General features: G+C 52.2%; 1 protein-coding gene across 1 annotated transcript; it reads left to right on the top strand.

Annotated features, from left to right (window-relative positions):
- Positions 1-1,455: 1,455 nt before the first annotated feature.
- On the top strand, positions 1,456-23,876 carry PROM2 (prominin 2). The gene is made up of 24 exons (XM_025212784.1): positions 1,456-1,928; positions 2,801-2,850; positions 3,524-3,726; positions 4,313-4,433; positions 6,675-6,738; positions 7,214-7,303; positions 7,602-7,801; positions 8,209-8,283; positions 8,372-8,435; positions 9,850-10,009; positions 10,841-10,993; positions 12,358-12,481; positions 16,107-16,198; positions 16,773-16,857; positions 18,592-18,738; positions 19,111-19,182; positions 19,379-19,471; positions 19,845-19,898; positions 20,494-20,574; positions 20,771-20,839; positions 21,406-21,495; positions 22,514-22,620; positions 22,747-22,832; positions 23,161-23,876. Exons 1-23 carry the CDS (start codon positions 1,679-1,681, stop codon positions 22,808-22,810), a joined length of 2,508 nt encoding a protein of 835 aa, XP_025068569.1. The 5' UTR covers positions 1,456-1,678; the 3' UTR covers positions 22,811-22,832; positions 23,161-23,876.

Genomic DNA, 23,876 nt, shown 5'->3' on the forward strand with positions numbered 1-23,876 from the left:
GGGAAAAGGTGATTAGGGCCCTCCTGTTTCCATATGGGCGCCATCCCTGGCAGTTGCTACTCAGGACCATTTCAGTGCAGCAGAAGAATCTGCCAACGGGACATGACTCAGACCCTGGTAGGTTCCTCCTGGCCTTGGGCAGTGCTTCAGGCTGGCTTCACAGATCTCACGGTGCAGGGGCAGACTTGGGTACCTGCCGAGTTCAGAAAAAGCAGATTCACTTCTTTCCTCTTTGGCAGGAGCCAAAGTGTCCTGATTAGGACAGCATGCTCTGTCCGCAGTGCCAGGGGGCTGCGTGGGAGGCACTCTGCTTACCCTAAGAGACAGGGTCAGTGAGGGCCGCCTCTCACTGCTGGCTTGCTCTACATAGACATTTGGGGCAGTTTCTGGGAATAGCAGATACTAATGTATGGTGCAATGTAGGGCCTGAAACCTTGCTCTCCTCAGGTTTTCCTCCTTCCCCCATCAGCTTCTGCAGAGAGCTTTCCATGCTGCAAATCAGCCGTGTATTGTGGAAAATAGTCTGGACCCAACACTTTTGGGAATACCCATGTCTCTGGAGTGACTTTGCTCAGTGTGTGGAGGAACCAAAGAAGTGCTGAACGGATTACTAATTTTCGCCCTGCTTCTGATGGGGCTTGGGCCTGCTATGCTGTTCTGACAGTGGAAAGGGGTCTTAAAGAGGGTGCCAATAGTCTTCTAAGGAAGCCTTTGCTTAAACAGCTTCTCTAACTCAAACAAAGCACTTTTTCTGGACTTTGCACAGGAGGTTTTCAAAGCAGCGTTAGGGGTGCGTCCAAAGGGCTCTGTGCTATAGCTGCAGTAGCCTTCTCACAGGAAGCTCAGCATAAGTTAGAGCAGCCCAGAGGCTGGTCTAATTTACACCCAGCGTATAGCCCCTAGAATATGAGAGCTAAAGTCTCTTTCAGCTGCTCCTCAGAGGACTTATAAGAGCCCCTGGCCATATGTACAAAGCATCACCACCTGCACATGCAGGCGCTTACTGCGCGGCAAATTAATTTACTGCCCAGTAAAGCCAAATAGCATTCACTGCACACATAGACGTGCCCACTAAGTCTAGTTTGGAGCTTTTAGTGATGCCCTGATCAATGACAGACAGCAGGATGGGAAGAGCTGTGGCTGCAGGTTTGTGTGAGAAAGAAGTCCCCGTTGAGGCAGCGACTGGACGTCACAGCCACCGCTGCCTCTCAGGCCTGCTGGGGACTCCAGGCCCCTCGCTGGATAAGCCGTGCTAGCATTAAAGCGGTCGGTGACTCAGTCACGCAGCGAGGGTTATGAAACCGGCTGGGATTCTGCTGGCAGGCCCTCCCCGCCGCCTCTCCGCCCCACCCTGGCCCAGCCCCAGAGGCAGAGAGAAGCAAGCTGCTGCAGCACCTGGGCCTGTGGGAAGGTGTCAGACCAGTTGGGTGGGTTTCTGAGCTGCAGGGACAATCAGCTGAGGATCGGGGAACACAAAAGGCAGGGATGTATCTCCTTGTGCTCTGTTTTGGGCGCTGGAAGCAGGAGCTCTGAGGGGATTTCAGGGCACATCCAAGGAACCCTTTTTCCTCGCAGCATCAAGGCGCAACTACACCGAACCCCAGGGCTGGGTCTGCTTGGATCTCAGCTGCAATCCAGGCTCTCTCCCAGATCCCACCTCTTGTCTAATTCTGCACGGATGCAGGCCTCCCAGCCTGGAGGAGCCTGCAGCTCCGGATTAGCACTGACTCTGGTGATTGTCCTGGTTCTGCTGGATCCTGTTCACTCCCAGAAATGTGCTGGAACCCCCCCCATCATCCTCCAGTTTGTGGAGGTAGGTGCCGACCTCCAGGTCCCTGCTTTGCACCGCGTCCCAAGCAATCTGGATCCCCTCTACAGTGTGGTCCGGCACTACCTGGATGTGGTCCAGCAGAACCCCTTCCCCACAGGTAAGCCAAATGTGGGGTGCCAGAGAGCTGGGAAAACCCTGGTGCCAGAGGAAAGGGGCAGCATTGGTGGGGTTCTGACCCAGAACAAGCCTGGGTTTTCCAGACAATTCAGCATAAAATCTGGCTCAGATTGGGGCACATAGAGATCTGTTCCTGAATCTTTTTGGCAAGCCCACCCCCATGGCCCCCTTTAGCTGTGCACAGAGTCCCCTGGATGTGATTTGGACCTGCGGTGGGCCAAGTTGCAGACAACATGTGAACTTGGGGGTCTTTCTTACTTCTTAGACCAGGATCCACTCTAGAGTGGGTCAGGTCCTCTCTTGGGCTCCATAGGGGTAGAGGTGATAGGACCCAGCCCCAGCACTTAGGGTACCCATGCTCTGCACTCAAGAGAGATAGAGGCATTGAGGAGGTAGGATGTCCTGCTATGAGTTCAAAGGCATGAGCTCATACTTTGCTCCAGATTCACACTAAAGGCTGTAAATGGGTGCCTGGTGATTCAGACTGGGCAGTCAGGCAGCTGGGTGTAATACCCTCAAATGCAGTTTGCAACAGAAACTGGCCTGCCTTGCCCACACTGGGTGAATGAGCCTCCTAGATGGGGGGCAGACTCTGGACTCTTTGTTAATGCTGATATCCCCAAACTCACTTTACAATGATCAGCCCCAGTGCTACTCCAATTTGCTCCTTGGGTGTGTCATGCATCCCAAGCTGAGCAAAAGTAGCCAGTTTAAACCCAGTCCACACAAGTGCTAGTTAGGCACTTCATAGTGACCATAGTGTAGCCACACTGTACGTCCTGTGGGAGTTCCTGCCCTGTTTGTCCACTGCTGTGCTGGGAAGATCTGTGAATAACTGGCTTTATTTCACAGAGCTGCTCAGACGAGCCCTGAATGACCCAGACTCGGTCAGAACATCTCAGGTGAGCTTGGGTGCAGACAGAGGGGCACATGCCTACTCTGGGGACTCACCTGGAGCGGCACAGGCCCAGCTGCACTCATCTCCTGGCAGCCCATGCAGGGCTGGGAAGGGTAAAGGAGGGGTAGAGTCCAGAAGGAATATGCATGGGGACATGGTTAGGGTTTGGGACAGGAAGAGGTGATGGGGCAAGGTGTGATGGGCATGACAGTGGGTCAGGAGCAGACACTGGGGATATGGAGGGACGACTAAGAAGCACTGTGAGGTGAGATGCAAAGGGGCAATGTGGGATGGGATGGGGTGTGTTTCAAGGGGTCTGTGAGCCTGGGACTCAGACCTGGGCAGTGACCTAGTGGCTGCCACCTACATCCATGTACTGGGTGGATGAGGCAGACATGGCTGTGAGTGAGCTGGATCTGGGAAAACCAAGGATATGGAGTCAGGGGAAAGGGCTATGCTGCATGTGGGTGCATCTAGTTGGGGAGGGGAAGGGCTGAGGGGACATGTAGATGAGAATGAGGCAGGAAAGAAAATGATGTAGGGATGGGGACAAGGGAAGGGGTAGATGAGGAGAGAGGGGTGAGGCTTGAGTCAAGGGAAGACAGAGGGATGGGGTGGTTTGGGACTGGGTGAATGACCCATACCACCCTAAGGAAGGCCTGGCTCTCCCCACCTAGGTCATGCGCTATGAGATGGGCTACATCATCTGTGCTGTGATCGCTGTGCTCTTCTTCTTCGCCATGCCGGTGATCGGGCTGTGCTTCTGCTACTGGCGGAGGCGCCAGCACTGCGGGGGCCGAATCAAGGCCTATCGCCACTCTCTCATCTGCCAGCGCAACTTCCTCATGCTCGGCCTCCTCCTCACCTCCATCATCATTCTGTGAGTGAGGGGGCAGCTCTGGCCATGAGAGAGGGACCTGAAGGGGATGGGTGGTTGGGCATGGGCGTAGCTGATGGAGGGGAATGGCAGAGGGAGCCATGCCCTGGTAAGGAAGGGGTAACTGGGAAGAGAAATGGAACCACAGGGCATCACTTGGGGGCTGGTTTGATCTTGACATGCAAGAGCTCGCATTTGGGGCTTCTTTCGTTTTGCAAATGTCCCCAGTTGGGCTCCCAAAAATGGAGGCTTGCTGAATCAGAATCATGGCCTGAAACCCTGAATTTCCAGCCCTGCCAGGTCTTCAGTCCCTATTCCCCCATGCTGTCAATCCAGCAACCATGACCGGCTGCACTCTTGTTTCATCCTTCTCTCGTGCTCTTGAAGGCACTGTGCTGTATACAAAGATGCCCAAAAACCCATATAGGGCCAGACCTCCCAGAGCTGGAGCTAAAGGAGCCTCTCCTGGCCACAATGTTGGCTCTAGCCAATGTCATGTCAGAGGGTGGTGTTGAATGAGAAGTCTGGTCCTTTTTTGCCAGCACAGAGCTCTGAGCCTGGCTGACCTGTCTCTGCTCCTCTTCCATAGGACGAGCGTGACCTGTGCTTTCATCACCAACCAGAGGGTGAAGGAGCAGATGGAGCCCGGCATCCAGGTTGTGCCATTCACTCTGCGGATGCTGAGGCAACACATTGATGATATCCCCAAGGTGAGCAGGAGCCGGCTTTTCCATTTGGGCTGACTGCTGTAAGGGATCTGTGTTCCAGGTCATTCAGTGAACCCAGGCTGGAGGGGGAGAGATGCATGGCTTTGAATGCAGCCTGGGAAGGAGTGCTGCCTGTCTGGGGCTGGCTGTCATAGAAACCTGGTGTTTGGCTCACCTCTAGAGACTCACACCAAAATGCTGCTCAGACCTATAAGTGAACATGGTTTGATGGTCTTCTACTGTGCTGCAGCACTCAATCCCTACATAGTTTTGCATCTACGTGAGAGTTAATTAGAGTTAGCTAGATCCCACGGGTGCAGTCCTTGGGGGCTGGGGCATGCTCCTGAGGGCATTAGAGTATGTGTATCCTTCAGGTGTGCACAGCACATGCATGAGGATGGAGCTGAGTACGTGGTACTGGGCATTTTGTAGGGCCTGTTTCCACCTGCTCTGACAGCCCATCTTTTAGCAGTAGAAGCTCAATGTCATTTAGAAGCCAGGGGCTTCAGGCAGTGTGGTTGCCACCTCTTGGCATGCATATACTTGTGCTTATGCACACATCCATACATGCCTGAAGGAGGTGCATGCACTAATGACCACGTGGATGTGTCCTAGCCCTCACATTCCAGAGGGTTGAGTGAGTGGGTGGACACAAGACAGCCCTGCACCTACACACCTAAACTTACATGCACCTCTCTTGCACATGCGCTATTTTATGTCAGTGCCTGCCAGGTGAGCAGAGGCTCTGTCAGCACAATGCCAGCTTCCAGATGTCAATCATGGATGTGTTGTTCTCTGCTCTGCTTAGGAGAGGGATGAGAAATCTCTCTCCTGGGCAGAGCACTTCACCCCACAGCAAGCTGCTGCCAGACTCTTTGTAGCCAGTGCAGTAATGGGAGTAGACAGGTGGGCCTCTTCAGCAACTGCCACAGATGGTGTCTCTTGAGATGGGAAAGGACACGCATCACCTTCACAATGTGCCAGGGCAGTGCTGAGCCAGGCTGTGTGCTGGGCCAGTTGGGTAAAGGGACACCAGCTTCCTTATTAGGTGTGGGGAGTGCTGTGTGGGGAAGGGCAGGGACTGTGCAGTGCCATGGTCCAGGAGTTTGGGGTGCTGTGTAGTGTAGAAGCATAGAAGGACCTTGTAGCAGATGGTCTATGGAGTTGGGGTGCTGGCTGCGGGGTGATTCATAGTCACATGGGCTCCATAGTGTGATGGAGTGACAGCTTCCACTTAGGGTGACCACCTGTCCCTAATTGGGTGGGACAGTCCTGGAATGGCAACATCAAGTCCCAGTCCTGGGCTGCATGACTCCAAGACAGCATTTGTCTCAGACTCCCAGTATCGTGCAGGGATCTGGGTTTTCTGTTCACTGCAGAAAACTGCAGGAAGTGGCAGGTTTTCCTTTGCAAGCTGGCAGCGTTCCAGCCTGCAAGGGGCTGCTTGGCGCTGCCGGGAGCAGGATCCAGGGGGCACCACATGCTTGTACGCACTCACACACATGCATATGGCTGGGAATACAGCCAGGCATCATGGAGAGCAGCTCCCTGAAGGTAAGTCATGTGGGGGAGGGGGCAGATCGAGGCCACCACGGTGGTAGAGGGAGTGGGACAGGGACTGGGAATGCTGTCCAGCCAGGGCAGTGCATGGGGCATGCAGCCAGCATGGGGCATGCAGCTGGCACAGGGCTCCTGGGTGAAAGGCAGCAGGGCGGGGAGCCCCAAGCTCACAGTAGGGAGCCCACATCAGACCCTGCTCTATTTGGCTCTTCTCCAGCCATGCAGGGAGTTGCAGGGGGGTAGGGAAGAGGCGGGCATGTGTCACGCCTTTCCATTTGGAAAAGGTGATGATCACCCTACTTCCACTCCCTGCCTACTGGTGGCCTGCCCCTATGTCTCCAAGCTTGGGCCAGGCCAGAAACAAGGGGGAAGCCATGTGATAGGCTGCAGCACTATTAAACATGCATTTTAATTGCAAAGCAGTTTCCTTCCCTCCCTCCTGACTGAGGTCTACCCGGGCTCCTGACAAGCTCTGCTTGCCACCCTGCAGCCTGCCACAGGGGGGAGGCAGGGTGCCCAAGTGGGCCAGGGCTCTGGGATGCAGATGCAGTGAGCTTGGGGTGGGTTGACTGAGCTGCACAGTTCTTTATGTTGCTGCAGGGTTTTCATTTCAGTAGCACCCTGTGTTGATGCTGCCTCCCTGGCACTGAATGGGCCCTCTCTCTGCTTCTCTTCCTCTCACAGGGGATGAATTCGGTGGTGGAGCAATTTGCAGTCCCCAAAGACCAAATAATTGGTGACTTGAACAGTGAGTACCTGGCCCAGGGCCTTTTCTCTCCTGCACCAGGGTGGATTTCCCATTTCCAGGGATGGGGACTGCTGGCAAGGATGGTTGTTTGTCAACGCCGTCCGTATTTCTCCTCTCTGCATTGTCATTTCAAGTCCCATGCATTTCTGTGCCTTCCCTCCTTACACATGTTTGCCTTCAGCTCCCTGCTCCCACTGATGTCCTGATGAAGCTCCCATTTGCTTGGACAGAACCAGAATCAGGCCTTTAACTCCCATCTCACTTGGCTGGATTCTCAGAGTGTGCTATTCTTGGCTTTGCAAGGAGATACTTCCCTTCAGACCTCACCATTGGCACAACCGATTTGTGCACCAAGTGCCCGCAGCCTGTATCCCAGCTCCCTGAGTGGGTGAGGCTCTGTACCAGGTGTAGAGAGCAGGATCAGTTCCATGATTTCCAGAGGCAGCAGCTGATAGGGGTTTCTGGTCCCTTTCAGCTGTTGGCTGGAACATCGGCCTCACCATCCATTCACAGCTGAAGGACCAGGTGTACTCCACGCTGGAAGCCTTGAAGGGCAGGGCAGAAGGTAAGGTGGTGGCTGGCCTTCTCTGGTGGCAACAGAATTGTCCTCCAGAAAAGAAAGGAGGTGTCACCAGAGATCTCCTAGGATAGGCATCTCCATGCCTCTCTACCCCACAGAGGTCCCTTTTGCAGGGCCACCAGCTCCTCTTTCTTCCTCATAGAGGGAGGGAGCTATCTTCATCCCTAACCCACATTCTGAGGGCTTTCTTTGGACTTTCAGGAGGCTCTGGGGGAGGAGAGAATAGCATTAGCTGCTGCAGTGGCACAGAGCACTGGCACTAGCCTTGGGCTTTCTCTTTAAGACCTACAGAACTCGCTGCACCATTTACAGATTCTCAATAAGACCATCTGGACACTGACCCTGTACCAAGGCATGCTGGCACCCAGGCTGAGAGACCACAAGAAGAGCCTCGTCTCCCTTCTGGATGATCCCCGCTGCACGTCCTGTGGCAGTTTGCTGGAGACAGCCAAGCACTTGGAGCTGGGAGCTAATTATAGCAAGGGGAGTGGCCTTGCGGAGGAGGGAGGCAGGTTGCTTCTGGTCCAAGAGGGCAAGGATCCCTGCTAGCCTCTTCCTCCTGAGTCAGAGGGAGATTTGGTCTTGCTACTTGAATGGCTTTGTGTCCACGTAGTGTTGAGTATCTCTCAGCATTGCTGTTCAGGTCTGGTCTGATTAGTGGAGGGGAGCCAGAAGATTAGACCCTGAAACCAACATAGCTATGTCAGCAAAACCCCGGGTGTGGATACAGCTCTGGCAATAGAAGGGGTCTGGGGAGGTGGGATTAAGCATGTCAGCCTGCACCACGTCTCTGCTATGGCTACAGAAATGCTGGCTTAGCTGTAGTAGCCACTTCTACCACTAGAGAGAGGATTTCACTTTGCTTATGGACTGATGGTTCCTTTCTACAGGTTCCTTCAGGGGAACATGTTTTGAAGACCCTGCATGGTCTCCCCAAAGGCAACTTCCCAGACATGATTTACCAGGTAGGTGACTGAAAAGGCCAGCAGCTGATTTGGCGAAGGGGAGGCTGATTTGACTGTCAGGTTTCAACATCTGTATCTTCTCTTCTAGGCCAACACCACCTTCAACATGATCCCAGATGTTGCTGTTGAAAAGATGGCAATGGTTGTGCACGGTGAGCAGAGCCCTTTCATGATGGATGGGGCATTGCAGTTTCAAACCCTGGCTTATGAAACTGTGAGATCTACCCCTTTAAATGTCTAAGAAAAAGACCTCTCAGCTGAGGTCGCAGCCATTTGGTTCCCCCAATAAGTGCAGGCTGATAGGGTATGCATAGGTTGTGCTCTCCCCTGTAGGGGTTACTTTTGCTGCTGTTTACTTTGTGGTTTGCACCACCCAGGCACTGGCAAGCTGACCTATTTGTATGCAATGGAACTGCAAGAAACAATCAAATCTTTATAAAGGCATCATAATGCCTTGAAAATTGGAGCGAACAATGGAAATGCTTAAAGTCACTAAAGCACAGGTAGGGAGGTATATGATTCAGTTAAAGCTCAGCCTTTGAGATGCAACCCTTTATTGCTTCTAGTGCATTAAGGTCATAGAATCATAGGGCTGGAAGGGACCCCAAAGGATCATCGGGTCCAGCCCCCTGCATGAGCAGGAAAGGCATCTGGGGTCAGACGACCCCAGCCAGGTGACCGTCCAGTCTTCTCTTGAAGACCTCTAGAGTAGATGATTGCACCATCTCTGGGGGGAGCTTGTTCTATAGTCTGGACACCCTAGTTGTAAAGAAGTTTTTCCTAATGCTCAGCCTGAAACTATCTTCCAGGAGTTTGTGGCTGTTGTTTCTAGTTTTCCCCCAGAGTGCCCTGGTGAACAGTTGTTCACCCAGCCCCTGATATGCATCTCTGATATAGTGGTAAGCTGCAATCAGGTCCCCTCTCAGCCTTCTTTTCTTAGGCTGAAGAGTCCGAGATCCCTCAGCCTCTCCTCATATGGCTTGCCTTGCAAGTCCCTGATCATACGGGTGGCCCTTCTCTGGACCCTCTTGAGCTTTAGCCCATCCTTGTTGAAGTGCGGCGCCCAGAACTGGATGCAATACCCCGGCTGCAGCTGCACCAATGTTGAATAAAGCAGGAGAATCACTTCTTTGGATTTACTGGAGATGCATCGATTGATGCATGCCAGAGTTTTATTGGCCCTAGCGGCTACTGTGTCACATTGCCAGCTCATATTCTTGCTGGGGTCTATTGTTACCCCCAGATCCCTTTCATTTGTAGTGCTGGTCAGGTTAGCGATGCCCAGCCTGTAGGTGTGCTGGGTCCAAGAGTCTTACTAGAGATCAGGCCTTCAGTGTGCCCAGTGAAGACAGGCCTTATACTGAGGGCCCTTAATCACCTAAACTTGGGCCCCATCAGGTGAGATGGTGTGTCCTGAGCAGAGCAGGGATATATTACCTAGATGGGCTTTTATGAACCTTCCCCTTGGGATGGCCAGAAAGCACCAATGGTTACCTCACACCATCTGTGTCCCAGTGCCTGGCCTGCCTACTCATCCTTTTCTACATCTCTCCTCTCAACTTGCAGACCTACAGTATGAGGTAGTCAGAGTTGTGGAGGAGGTCCAGGCCTTGGCAGACAACTTCTCAATCTCAAACCATACACAGCTTGTGGCCAATGCCCTTGCAAGGATGGAGAATGGCAGTCGGCCTTACCTTAAGGAGATCAAACATTATGAGAAGTACAGGTAAGATAATTGCCCACCCCTGCCATAACCCCACTGACATCCATGAAGTGACTCCCAATTCATTCTGGAGTAAGCAAACTCAGAATTAGCTCCCTGAACCCCAGAAGCAGGACCCTGCACGTGTAGACACCTGCATTTGCACGTATCGAATGTAGGTGCAATTAGCCCCCAAATCTCCATTTTTAAAGCACATTAAGGGTGTGCATGTATAGATGTGTGCCCTAATGCACCTTAAATTTACGTTAATGCACCTTAAAGTATCTCATGTAGACTCACCCAATAATTAACAAGTCCCAATTTACTTTCTCTGCACATTTTATTGTTTTGCTAGCTGCTATCGTGCCCCCCTTCAAGCCTGTCTTTTCTAAGTAAAAAAGTTGTAGCCTATTTAGCCTCTAGCTAAGAAGTTCTGGCCTTTTAGCTTTCACCTATATCAGCAGGCCTTGAGTCTGGGACCTTCAGCTCCTTATCACAAGCCTCTACCATGTGAGTTTAAGATGTATTTCCATGGGGGCAGCTAATAGAGATTGATGTCATACAGACGCTGCCACTACCCATCTGTGTAAGGGCCTACAGAGTGTATCACACCAGGACAAGGTGCTTCTACAGAGAAGCCCACAGGATGGTGGGTTTCAGGTCTCCCCATAGACTCCACTAGCTGGGACTGAGGCCTCAGTGACTGGCTGAGGTTATACTCAAGGGAGAGTTTGGGACTGATTTTCAATTATGGCAGGTGATGTTTCAAACTTTCCTCATTCCTTAGGTTCAAAAGAGGAACAAGGGTGTATGGCATGCTCTTTCACCACATCTGAGCCCCTCTTCTCTCACCAGGTGGATTGGAGGCATTGCTCTGTGCTCTGTAGTCCTTATAGTCGTCATCTGTAACTTCTTGGGGCTGGCCCTCGGAGCCTACGGGCTGGCTGTGCGGGATGATCCAAGTGACTATGAAAGCAAGGGAGAAGCCGGGGCCACGGTCCTGATGGTGTAAGTGGATGGTACTATGCTAGGTGGGGCAGAGGCATACTGGGGTCATTTACAGAGGCGACGGGACAGATGGTTTCTTGAGCACATCTAGAGCACATGGCTCTATGACCAAAATCCATCCTTATTCTGCCAGCTGGGAACTTCTCCATGATGATGTGGCACTTAGGGGTACACAGCAAGCCTGGATGGGAGGGAAGGAACTGGGAACAAGGGGGCTTCCGTGGCTGGGCTTTTCTTTTGTCATGCACTAAGGCCTGGTGCTTCTTAGCACTCTTCCATCCATGGAGATGGCAGAAAGCCAATCTCATCTCCTACTGGTGTTTCCTCTGGGCTTTAGTCATCCATTTGCAGGTGACTTTAGCATCTTGAGTCCTCACAGACCTCTAGCACCATCCTGCATGGTCTGAGATGGTTCCTGAATTATTAGGTGTGTTTTACATGAGGTGGTTATAACTCAGCACTATCGGAGATGGACCTGGCAGGTCTTTACTTAATATGATTGGTATAGATACTCCATGGGCTCACAGCAAGCATCCTGTTAAAGTGGTTGAGTTAACAAGGGTCCTTCTTGTATTTCTTGGGAAGTTTGTACGGGCAGTTGGAGAAGATGGCTCTTGAGGTCTCCTCCAGCTCCGTGCTTCTGCAATTCCCTCCTTTGCAGCTGTTCACTCAAACTGAGTTTCTTTCTACAAGATGCACTATAGCTGCAACAGCAGCTCAGGGCTCCTGGGTGGGATCCTCTGGGCTGTGTTCTGCAACAGGTCAGATCTGATGATCATGATGGATCCTTCTGGCCTTCTAATCTATAAACCAATGGCTGTAGTGTATGTTTCCTGCATGGATTGTGCTCTGAAGGGAGGGGAGAGTGCCCTTCTCAGAGAAACTTCCACAACTTGTGCATGCTGCAGTATGGAAATGGTGGGACCCAGCAAAGCGGCATGGTTCAGCTCTCCATCAGCTTCTCCCCTGCAGAGGCCCCTGCAGATGCTGGGAGGTGCTGCTCTTTCCTGCTATGCCTGGGGAGCTTTGAGCAGGAGCCTGCATTCCTGTCCCTTGCATTTCCTCCCAGCAAGGGCCTCCACTTGCTTCACAGCAGCTGTATCTGGTGTGGCCTGGTCCCCGGGGCATTCTCACGGAGCCAGAGTGGATTCTAGCCTGCTCAGCCTGCCTGTGTCAGAGCCTCATGGTACAGGTGAGGTCTTGCTCTGGGAGGGTCCCGTGCAGCTGTGGAGAATTGTGTGCAGATGCCTGGGGCTAGGAAGAGGAGCAGGGCAGCTTCCAACATGCCCACGCCCTGCTTGTTCCAGCACATTCACTGCCAGCCAGGCTGCTCTGTAATGCAACTTCTCTCCTGTCTATTCCAGTGGCGTCAGCTTAAGCTTCTTCTTCTCCTGGCTGCTGATTCTCTTGGTTTTTGCCACCTTCTTCATTGGGGGAAATGTCCAGACACTGGTGTGTAAGAACTGGGCTAATCAGGAGATTTACAAGGTAGGTCCTGGCTCTGTTTGTTTGGCAGGACACAGGCTCAAGCCAGGATAAGCGCTGGCTGCAGAAGAACCAGCTTGGTCTTGTGCCTCAGCATTGTTAACTAATGCGAAGCTGAATAGACATGCATGCTCTGTGCCTCACACAGACTGCGCTGATCACTGTTTGCACCCACAATGCCCTGCTGTACACACCCACTGACCTCATGGCACAGTCATTGCCATGCACAGACAGTGCCAATTCCTGTGTGTACACATGACCTGCTGCACATACCCATCATCCATGAACTCCTCACCTGGCACAGACTATGCCAATTACTATGCACATACCATCTACACACATGTGGTCACCCCTTTGCACACTGACCGGTACACTCCTTATGCACCTGCTGCACAGTCTGTCTCACACATATGTCCCCCTACCACACCTACAGGGTGCATGCCTGCCAACCCCGTCACACATGCAGTCAGCTCTGTCTCTCACACTTTGCAGTGAACAGTGCTGCCATCATTTGTTTGATCTCATGAATGCATTCATTGCACCTTGGCCTTCATTCTCCCTTGCCATATGGACCCTTCATTCTCCCTGCATCAGAGGGACATAAATGTCTGGCTGATCAGGTTCTGATACAGTTTCCTGGTAGGTAGAGGAGTTGTGGGGTTAGAGATGAGTGCGAGAGTTGGGTCAAATGAGAGATTCATAGAATCATAGAACATGAGGGTTGGAAGGGACCTCAACAGCGTTCCCGCTAAGCTGCGTGCATGCATGGCTGCGCACAAGAGGAAATCCTGCTGCGCAATAACTTTTTAATGCTGTGCACACAGTGGTGTACCGGCAGAGGGGGGCAGGGGCAGTAGGGGGCCATGGTCCCTGGGTGCCAGCCTGAGGGGGGGTGCCCAGTGCCGTAGCAAGGGGGTGCCAATGCTCCCTCCACCGCCGCCACCGCCAGCTTCACATCCAGCTGCTTGCCACCCACCCCAACCTGGCCACAGGCTGCTGCAGGAGTGGGGAGGGAAGGGGCGGGCACACTGAGATACCTGTGCACTCCCAGCCAGGATTGCTCACAGATCGCTAAACCTTAGAGGGAACATTGGACCTCAGGAGGTCATCTAGTCCACCCCCTGCTCAAAGCAACTAGATCATCCCAGCTCAAGCTTTGTTGAGCCGGGCCTTAAAAACCTCCAAGGTGGAGAGTCTACCACCTCTCCAGGTAACCTGCTCCAGTGCTTCACCTCCTTCCTAGTGAGATAGTTTTTCCTAATATCCAACCTAAACCTCCCTTGCTGCAACTTGAAACCATTGCTCCTTGTTCTGTCATCTGTAGTCACTGAGAACAGTCCAGCTCCATCCTCTTTGGAGCCACCCTTCAGGGAATTGAAGGCTGCTATTAAATCCCCTCTCAGTCTTCTCCTCTTCAAACTAAATAAGCCCAGTTCCCTCAGCCTCTCCTCAGAAGTCATGTTCTCCAGCCCCTGAACCATTTTTGTTGCCCTCCGCTGGACTTCAAGCCTGTGCATACATGAAAATCAGTGTGACTCAAGACATGACCAGTGTGCTCAACATGTTGCAACCTGCAAGCAAGCAGCAACTACCCAATCACCCTAGAAAGTCTCTTGTTTCATCATCAGTACTCTGGTTCTCTAACAGCCTGATCATTATTACTGTGGTGAGCCCTGGCTGGGTCTAGTCGGCATTGGCATGGTGCATGTGAATACTATCTTGTAAATGGTTGAGCGAATGTCTTGTGTGATGTGACACACTGGAAAAGACACCTGCTCACCTTTAACCCAGCTCATGGACTGTGTGTACAATGAGCCAGAGGGGAACAGATCCAGTCATTTTCCCATAACTTCCATGTAGTTACACCAGGGATAAATATGGCTCCAGGTCCACAGTGGCCCTGCAGTGCAATGATTAAACCTGTCACCAAACGCAATTCTGCCCTTTCCTGTGTGTAATTTAATAACATGCTTGTTGCACAGTGTGGAACAATACAATTATGCTGGAGTCAGCCCCTTGAATTCCTTCACCTCTGGGCATGCAGGCCATGCCAGTGAATTAATTAAACCTCATCAAATGACGATTAACACTTGATCCCAATTTGGAAGGCAGTTGTCACCACAACTCTCCCTCTGCCTTTGCTTCAGCCAGCTGAAGTTTGCAAATGGAGAGAGGTACTAATAGCTTTGTCTGGCCTAGGGGGACAAGTGAGATCCAAGACTGGGACTGCAAAATAGTTAGCAACGCTCCTTTTCATGCCCAAAGACTGAGCCTTTCACACTGATGTCGAGAGGAGTAGAGGGAACTGGGCCTCATGCCATGGTGGGGAAGAGCAGATGGAGAGATTCCAGGGCAGCAATGAGCCTGAAGTGCATTAGAGCTGGGCAAATGTGTTCATAAAATCATACAATGGTAGGGCTGGGAGGGACCTACAGAGGATGCACCTAGTCCAGACCCCTCCTGCAACTAATTCTTAGATGAAACATTTTTGGCTGGATAACATAGAATATGATTGACCAAACAGCATCACAAATTTGCATTGATTTTGCTACATTGTTGCATTTTGCAGGGGGCAGGGAAAAGAAAGCCCTGAAATGAACCATGGCAAAATGTGAAAGGACATTTCATTTTAGAAGCTACTGAAGTTTTGTTTACCAAAAAAAAAAAAAAAAAATGTTTTCAGACTCTGCAAAAGGGATTGTAACATTTTGCTCAAGAGGAAACAATTATTTTCTTACGTTATGGTTGGCTGATTTTTAAAAAAAATTTGGAACAGCCAGAAAGCTGGGAAATCAATGACAGGCAGAGTTCTCCAGTACCTGTATCTCTGGTGCTGTATCTCTGAAGTGCATCAGTCATATAAGATAGCATCATGCATTCAGGGAACCCTAAAGCAGGGGGAGACGATCTCCGGCACGGGTGCAAAAGCATGGCACGCAAAGGGTTTTTGCTTGGCACGTGCGCCTTGGGGCAGATGGCAGGGAAGGGACCGGGGCTACTCTGCCATGACAAGGATTGGGCCCCTTGTGACTCTCCCACCATCCACCCCTGGCATGTCTATATCTTACAAGTCAAGATTGCAGGTGTTTTTGGCACTCCACCCAAAAATGTTGCTGACCCCTGCCCTGAAGGGACGGTCAGCTCTCAGGTGAGAGGCTAGTGTTAAGGCAGAACTAGGGACAATACTCCAGCATGTAGCACCACAGTGTACCTGGGTGGGTGTAGTGCTATGGTTGTGGCATTCCTAGGGTGCGGTGTTACTGTCTGTCTTAGAAAGTAGCTTTATGGCTGTAGTGTGCCCACGTTGCAGTGCTTGGCTGTACCGTGTACCCATGAGACTCCTGGTCCGTTCCTCGTATGCAGGGTGGGAACACCTTCAGCTTCCCAGAGCCCTCTGGTGACGTTTTGTCTGATGCTGAGGCTGATTTTAGCCTCTGTGCCAGCCAGTTCCCTCGCATAGACCCTCACTCCTTTTCCTCTCTCTCTTTTTCCTTCCCTGAATACTAGTGACACCAACATAGCTGGGCCCCCTCTTGCTCGATCACCCCCTGCTCTCTCCATCTATGAATGTGAGGAGTGTGTCTCATTTTCTCAGTGTAGTTTTTGAGAGTTTTTTCTTGCTGAACAGTTTATGGACACACCTGGGAACCTGCCTCCATCCATGAACATCACCCAGCAGCTGGGCTTGAATAGGAGACTAAACTTGACCTTCACTTACCAGTGAGTATCATACCGTGGCGCTGTCTGGGAGAGCTTATTGCTGAGTGGGATGAGAGACACTAGGGATGAGTGAGGGGAAGCAGCGGCCTGGTCAAGGTCCTGTGGAGTGCCAACCACGGCACAGGATCTTTATTTTTTTGTGGTTTTTTTAATTTATTTATATATTTCATGTTCCAGGTCAAATTAGCCAAATCAGTTCCAAATCGTATTAATTGAGCAGATCTCAATCATTCTAAACACCATGTTTGGCCCTACAACCGGTGAGCATCCTCCATCTCAGACCTATCACCTTAGGACTTCAGTTACTCCTAAATCCACTGGCAGGCATCCTATGTGCAGGCCCAAGCCTGGAGGTCTTGGGGTTCAGATGCCCCCTGATACTACAGGCAAGCATCCTCCTTCCCAGACACTTAAGCCTGGGGCTTCAGATACTCCCTACTCTCGATCTTAGCCAGCAAGAGACCAGCCATAGCACAGGATTGCAGCAGGCAGGACTTCTTGGGAAAGGCTGCATGGGGGCCTGATCTTACCTCTCCCCTTTGCCTTGTTTCCCTTCCCCACTTCTCTGTTACAGGGAGTGTAAGAAGGGTATGGGCCTCTGGGAAATCCTGGAGCATAATGACACCTACAATCTTGATGATCACCTAAGACTTGCCAAGGTGAGGAGACACCACCCCCTGCCCTGAGGGCACAGGGCCTGCCCTCTTCAGTCCTGGGCTGCCCTAAGCATACATGGATAAAAGAGGATGGGAATTAGATGTCCATGTCTCTTCAGTTCACCAAAGCCCCTGGTCCCTGGTAAGACCCCTGTATTCCATAGAGGAACCAACCCAAGTGAAGATAAAGTCTTTATGTCCATTGGGTTGAGGGCTTTTCCAAGGGAGAGGACTGGATCCAAGGGACACAGCCTTGTCTTACAACATGAGGGGTGAATCTTCCCCATTGCCTCTTCTTACCCAGTCTGGGCTTTCATAACCCAAGCCTGGAGGTCTTGGGGTTCAGATGCCCCCTGATACTACAGGCAAGCATCCTCCTTCCCAGACACTTAAGCCTGGGGCTTCAGATACTCCCTACTCTCGATCTTAGCCAGCAAGAGACCAGCCATAGCACAGGATTGCAGCAGGCAGGACTTCTTGGGAAAGGCTGCATGGGGGCCTGATCTTACCTCTCCCCTTTGCCTTGTTTCCCTTCCCCACTTCTCTGTTACAGGGAGTGTAAGAAGGGTATGGGCCTCTGGGAAATCCTGGAGCATAATGACACCTACAATCTTGATGATCACCTAAGACTTGCCAAGGTGAGGAGACACCACCCCCTGCCCTGAGGGCACAGGGCCTGCCCTCTTCAGTCCTGGGCTGCCCTAAGCATACATGGATAAAAGAGGATGGGAATTAGATGTCCATGTCTCTTCAGTTCACCAAAGCCCCTGGTCCCTGGTAAGACCCCTGTATTCCATAGAGGAACCAACCCAAGTGAAGATAAAGTCTTTATGTCCATTGGGTTGAGGGCTTTTCCAAGGGAGAGGACTGGATCCAAGGGACACAGCCTTGTCTTACAACATGAGGGGTGAATCTTCCCCATTGCCTCTTCTTACCCAGTCTGGGCTTTCATAACTGGATGTCATTGCTGGTCAGGAGAGAGCTCCCTTGGCTGGGGTGGGAAGGGAACTTGGATGGGTGATAGGTCACTCATTGCCACAAGGATAACAGCTAAAGGACAGGACAAACTAAAGAGTGGAGGAAAAATCCTTATGCTTGTGGAACTCATTGATCAGTGCCTCTTAAAGGTCTCCCTCTGTCCGTGAGCTGCAGAGGATGTGTATTCCAGCTCCATGGCCTTGCCTCCTCTGGTCTGACAGCTTACAGCTTCAGTTCTGGAAGTCCTGTTTCAGTCCCAGGCCAAGACAATGGCTTCCTATAGAAATTCCTTGCAATAGCAAAACATCCCCTCTCCACTGAGTTTCATTGTCAGCATTTCTGTAGGGTGCTGCATAATGCTCCCATAATGCTGAATGAAGAACAGCTGGTCTGTGTGTGAAGGAAGGGGATCTGCAGCAGAGATGCCTCTACCAGGGAAGGATATATAGGATGCTGTGTGAAGCATCCTATATGTGTTGAAGTCATGCTCTCCTGCTTTTATAGGATGAGGTGCACAAATTGACCTCTATTGGGGTTACTGTTGTAGGATGGAGCCCACTTCTTTGAGTTGCTGTGCTGCTCTCCCTGGTTTGTTATGTTGGGTTGGAGCAGACTGAGGTCACAGCATGTGGTGGTCACCCCACCTGGAATGAACCAAGGCTCAGTCCAAAGTCCAGGTCTGCAAAGAGCTTTGGGTCGAGGTCCTAACAAACAGCAGCATCCATGAGTCTGGTGGTGATGCCTTACCTTAATCCCCAGTACACCACAGAGTTTGAGAAACTTCTCAGCAATTTCAGCACCCACTTTGGAGAAATCCACATCCTAAACAGTGTCGGGAGACGGGACCTAGAGACCTTTGCCCGGAGTGGGATCGACCGCATCAACTACCCTGCATTCTGGGCAGAGGTGAGGCGTGCCAGGCTAAGGTGCCAAAACCTGATACAGTCCATGCCAAGCTGCTGGTTGCTTTCTGGTGTCTGGGAGAGTATGTACATGCCATGTTTTTTACCCTTTCATGGGCTGCAGCTGCATGTCTGTTTGCATGAGTGGGATTTCCAGATGCTTTAAAAGCCTTTCTTGTGCATTAGTCAAGACTTGGCCAATAGTCTGGCTCCAGCAGGTCTTAGCAGGCTCCAGTCTCAATGCTTCTTGCCCAGACTGACATGTCTGTACCCTGTGCACAGCCCCCCTGACCTTCTCTCCCTGAACTGAGCCCATCCTTTTCTTGGTGGACTGTGTGCACCACTAACTAATGATGCTGCTGGCTGCTTCCTTCAGATGCAGAACCCTATAGTGAAGACAAGCCTGGAAGGCCTAGCTGTCAGTCTGGAGGGCCTCCAAAAGCTTCAGGTGAGCATGGAGCCAAGTGAGGCTGAAAGACAGATGTGTCCTTGACTGGGAACTGGGTGGGAGGAGAGATCAGAAATGGAGAAGAGACACATGCTTTGCCTGCTCCTACCCAGAGAGGCAGCTCCCTTGAGCCCAGCAGTTTCTGGGATCAGAAGAGCCATCCTTGACTCTGGTCGTTCTGGTGTCCCCCCTACAGAAAAACAGCACGGTAGCAGGACAGCTGGCAGATGAATCCCAGGCCCTGTGGCAAATTCAGAACTCTTCTGTGCGCACCCAGGAGGCCCTTGTGGTGAGTGTGTGCTGGACAGGGGTGTACCTTGAACCTCAAAGGTGATGGGTCCATGCTGTGCTCCAAGGGCTGGGGTGCTGAGGTCTAGCTTCAGTTAAACACTTCTTGCTGAGGTCCCTAAGATGGGCAATAGACCATTAGTGGTTGTGGGCACCAAGAGGGGCTTTCATTTATGCCCTTTGAGTACTCATTTGCAGTATTTGAAGAGGAGACTGAAGGGTAGCATGGCTAACCTTTGAGGCCCCTTTGATCATAGCTCTAGAGATAAATTGAAGGGAACGTTCATTGTTGTGGTATATGTGTGAGCGTGCAAGGGGCAAAAGACACAGGGCCACATCTGAGCTACAAATGTCACTTCCCCTTGGTTTTTCAGGTGCAGCTGAATGAGAGCGTCCAGTTCTTATCTGAGATTGCAGCACACCTACAGGTACTGTTGCCATAAGACCCCATAGACAGACCTCAGGGAGTGGACTATTGCTACCTAGGTTGAGCAGTGCTGGCCTGACCTGTCAGCCACTCTCCTGCTGGGTGTACTGAACAGGCACAGATCACCATGCCCTGAATGTCAGGGGAAGGAGGCACGAGGGCTTCCATGCTCCATTACCAACGCAACCAGGCAGCAACCTCCTTCTTGGGATGGTGCGACTGATGAGGAGAGCACGTGGTGATTTCCACAGAGGTGTCCAATGCCTCTGGGCTGTCAGCTTCCAACTCTCTTTGGATGAGCTAAGAGTGGGGCAGCCAAGCAGTGGGGTCACATGGCAAAATAGGGTGCAATTCTGACCTCTGGGGCCTACTCTTGGGTGAATGCATGGAAATAGGGACCCTTTCTGCTTACTCAGGGCTGCTGTGAAGATTGGGGAGGGAAAATTATCACCTTTGCTCACATGCCCATAATGAAGTGCATTGTTCCCCCGGCTCCACCCTGCTCCCAGAGCACCCCACAATGCTCATCTCAGCCATCCCAGCTCTCAGTCCTGTTCATCTCCCCTGTGCTTCCTTATGCTTCTTTTTCTCACCAGGAACGCATGAGATGGACAATGGCTGAGATTGCCTCTGTGGAGACTACCTTGCCTAGACAAGCTCACAGGATCCTGAAACAGGTGAGTGAGGAGGGGACCATGGCAGACCTCTCCAGTGTGCTCTACAGCATCATAACCTGCCAGGATCTGTATAGCTACCCTGCAAACCAAATGCCTGGCTGAGATGCAGCCAACAGTATGCAAGGCTGTCTACCATGAGTCTGACACCCCTCTGGAAACTCTCCTGTGTATCTCAGGCTGTTGTCTCTTTCTGCAGGAGATCAGCTGCTTCACGAAAAAAGAGGTGGGGTATTTCACCCAATACCTGCAGTGGGTGAGGCGCACGGTAGGTAGTGATGTCGGCAGAAGAACTAGCAGAGCAGAAATGAGAGCTAAAGCTCCCAGGGGCACTCATAGCTTAAAGTGCTGCCAGTGCTATGGGGCTGCATAGAAGAGAGTGGAAATGTAGGTGCTGGGTTGGTTTTGTGGTTGAAGCACTGCACCAGGCTGCTGAAGACCTGGGTTTGACCCTGACTAAGACCTGGGCTCTCCTCTGTGATCTTGAGGGAAGGGCTTGCTCCTTTGCTCCATGTCTCAGTTTACCCAGCTTCAAATAGACATGATAATACCATACTTTCTCACATACAATCTGCCCCTGAATAAAACATGCAACCTGTTTTTGAAAGGCGGAATGAAATAACAATGGATCCTTCTTTGAAAGCCCCTGCTAGGACCGGAGGGGGGGTAGTGACAGAGAAAGTGCCTGCAGCCAGCAGCTCTTGGGACCTCTTGGGAGATACTGGACCAAAGGCAGCTCAGATGCTGGGTACTGGGAGGACTAGGTTTGGGACTACAGCTGTCCCCATGCAGGCCCCTTTGTAGATAAGTTTCCTGCCTGCTCTTCTCTTCCAGCTTACTAAGGAGGTGGCTTCCTGTCAGCCCTTTTCCACTGCTATGGATAACGGCCGGGTGATCCTGTGCGACCGCATTGCAGACCCCTGGGTAAGGACAACAGGCCAGGCCCTGTGGGGAAGTAGCTCTCCTGCCTGCCTGCCTTCCTCTAGGAACCTGTTGCAGGCACTGCATGGGCAGCTCCCAGGCTCCATAGAGACATGTGTGCATTCAGCATGTGTGAAGGTACCTGAGCTAGCTCAACTTTGGCTAAGAGAACGGTAGCAAGGCCATGGCCCCAGGCACAATACCAACCCCAGGCCCCAGGGGTATTGGCATCTTGTCTCCCAGTCCCTGGGCCTGCTAATGCCCACTGCGTTATACAGGGGTGAGGTAACACACAGTGTTGGCAGCAGGGACCAGAAGGCCCTGCCCTCTCCCCTGTGACTTCGCTTCCCCCGGTCAGCCCATAGAGGCTGCAGTACGCCAGCCGTTCAGCGTTCGGGCTCCTGCTCCATTATCACCTCACTAGCCTCTAGCAAGAGGGAATAAATGAGGCTCCCGCATCTCATGTGAGCAGCCTGAGGTGCCTGCAGCCTCCACAGAGAAAGGTCAGAGCAGGACAGATACAGCGAGGCCAAGAAATGTGTATACCCCATGCAAGGGGCCCTCCCTGCCTCTCTGCTTGAGCAGGATGGGAAGAAGGCAGGGTAGGGGGCTGCCTGGTGGCTGGGTGCAGGGCATTCACAGCTCCCCAGTCATGCAGTGGGAGGTCCAGAGAGGGCCTGCTAGAGAAACAGTGTGTGCATGCATGTGTGTATGTGTGTGTGCATGTATACACGCATGCATGTCCATGTTGCCCTGGACTGGCTGGTCTTAGGGCTATTCAACTGTACATCAACCAGTGCCAACCAGTGAGGTGAGTTACGGACCACTAAGTCCCAGCTCTTTGCTGCCTGCCTGCAGCATAAAGCAGTAACCACAAGCCAGGTGCTCTTGCTCCATACTGGGGCATTAGTCTTGGACTCCAAGTGCCCCCATCATCAGCCTGCTCCTGACTTCTCTCGAGCACTGGAGGGGCCATCCCTGCTGGACAGAGCCAGTGAGGGGACATGCCATGTCATTCCAGAATGCCTTCTGGTTCAGCTTGGGTGCCTGCACCTTCTTCCTCATCCCCAGCATCCTCTTCGCCATCAAGCTCACCAAGTACTTCCGCCCCATCCGGAACCGGCTCATGTAAGCAGCCAGTGCCTTGTGCGCTGGGATCAGGACTGTGGCTCATCCTCCCCAGCTGGTGACAGCAAGAGAGGCATGAGCAGGAGTAATGTTGGCTTCTTTCATTTTCTTCCTCCCTGTCTCCAGCTCTACTGGCTCGGAGGAGACCTGTCCCTTCCACATCCCCCGCGTGACATCTCTTAAGATGTAGGAAGGGTCTTCATTGTCACCAGGTGAGAGGAAGCTGTTTAGTTGGGGAACCCTGGGATCTTTGTGCCACAGGGACTTCCAGACCCAGGACTCTGCTCTGGGTGGGTTCTTGGCCCTCCCCGTCCCCTGATGGTAGGAGCACCTGCACCATCGTCTCCTCCTGAGATCGATGCTCTTAGCTGTTCATGTACTATGGAGTTAGGAGCTCAGATGCTGTTTGGGGACCTTGAGTTCCCTTGAGGCCTCCCATAGCTGCCCCTGAGGTCCCCACTAGGTTATGTCTCAGCTGGTCTGGGGAGGTTCATGTCTCAGACTCCCCAGGTGCTCACTAATCACTCCCTTCACTTCCAGATCTCACAGGAAAAATGCCTGGATTACTTCCAGGGCCAGAGTCGTTCCTGATCCATGCTGCCTGGCCTTCCCCATGCTGCTCCTCAGCTCCTGGAGGGAGACACCTGCAAGGACTCATTCCCCTCTCCCAACCCCTAAGTCTCTTCTCTCCAGCATCTCTTAGGGGTGGTGGTGAATTTGAACAGCATGGCAAGACTATAGAGGAAATTCCTCCTCTTCAGCAGCTCCAACTTGGCAGGGAAGGGCCTCCTCTTGGTTCTTCAGGCTTCTGGCATCCCAAAAGGGAAAACACTCCGAGGCCTCCTGCATCCTAGTGTGGTTTTGGCACCCTCCCAGCTTCAAGCTTCTGAATGGTTTCAGGAATCTGTATCTTAGGCTCTAATGAAGACCCACAGCTCTGCCCCATCTCCATCTCTTGGAGATGGGACTACAGCACCTGGGACTACAGCACCAGGTCTGCTCCTCCTGGTCCCTCTATCTGCAGCTGCCCTTCCCTCCTACAAGCGGCACTGGCAGGCCACCCCAGGAGTATCCCATTGGAAGCCAGTAGGATGCTTCTGCCTTCCTTGCTGTGTTTAGGCAAACCCCAATGCAGCACTGTCAAAAACTGTCCTGGTGTATTTTCCTCCTTGCCATAGAGTCCTGGATCTAGGACTGGGGGCTGAGGGCATGGGGCAGGAGAGCTCTGAGGCCGTTAAAGTGCTTCTCCTTTCCAA

The sequence above is a fragment of the Alligator sinensis genome, unplaced genomic scaffold (genome assembly GCF_000455745.1).
Source record: "Alligator sinensis unplaced genomic scaffold, ASM45574v1 scaffold453_1, whole genome shotgun sequence".
Taxonomy (NCBI): Eukaryota; Metazoa; Chordata; order Crocodylia; family Alligatoridae; genus Alligator; species Alligator sinensis.

Excerpts from the sequence above, each read along its gene's own strand:
- PROM2 (XM_025212784.1), top strand. The coding sequence starts at position 1,679 with ATGCAGGCCTCCCAGCCTGGAGGAGCCTGCAGCTCCGGATTAGCACTG. Across the intron at positions 2,851-3,523 it reads ACTCGGTCAGAACATCTCAG|GTCATGCGCTATGAGATGGG; the intron begins GTGAGCTTGGGT and ends CTCCCCACCTAG. Across the intron at positions 7,802-8,208 it reads TGGGAGCTAATTATAGCAAG|GTTCCTTCAGGGGAACATGT; the intron begins GGGAGTGGCCTT and ends TCCTTTCTACAG.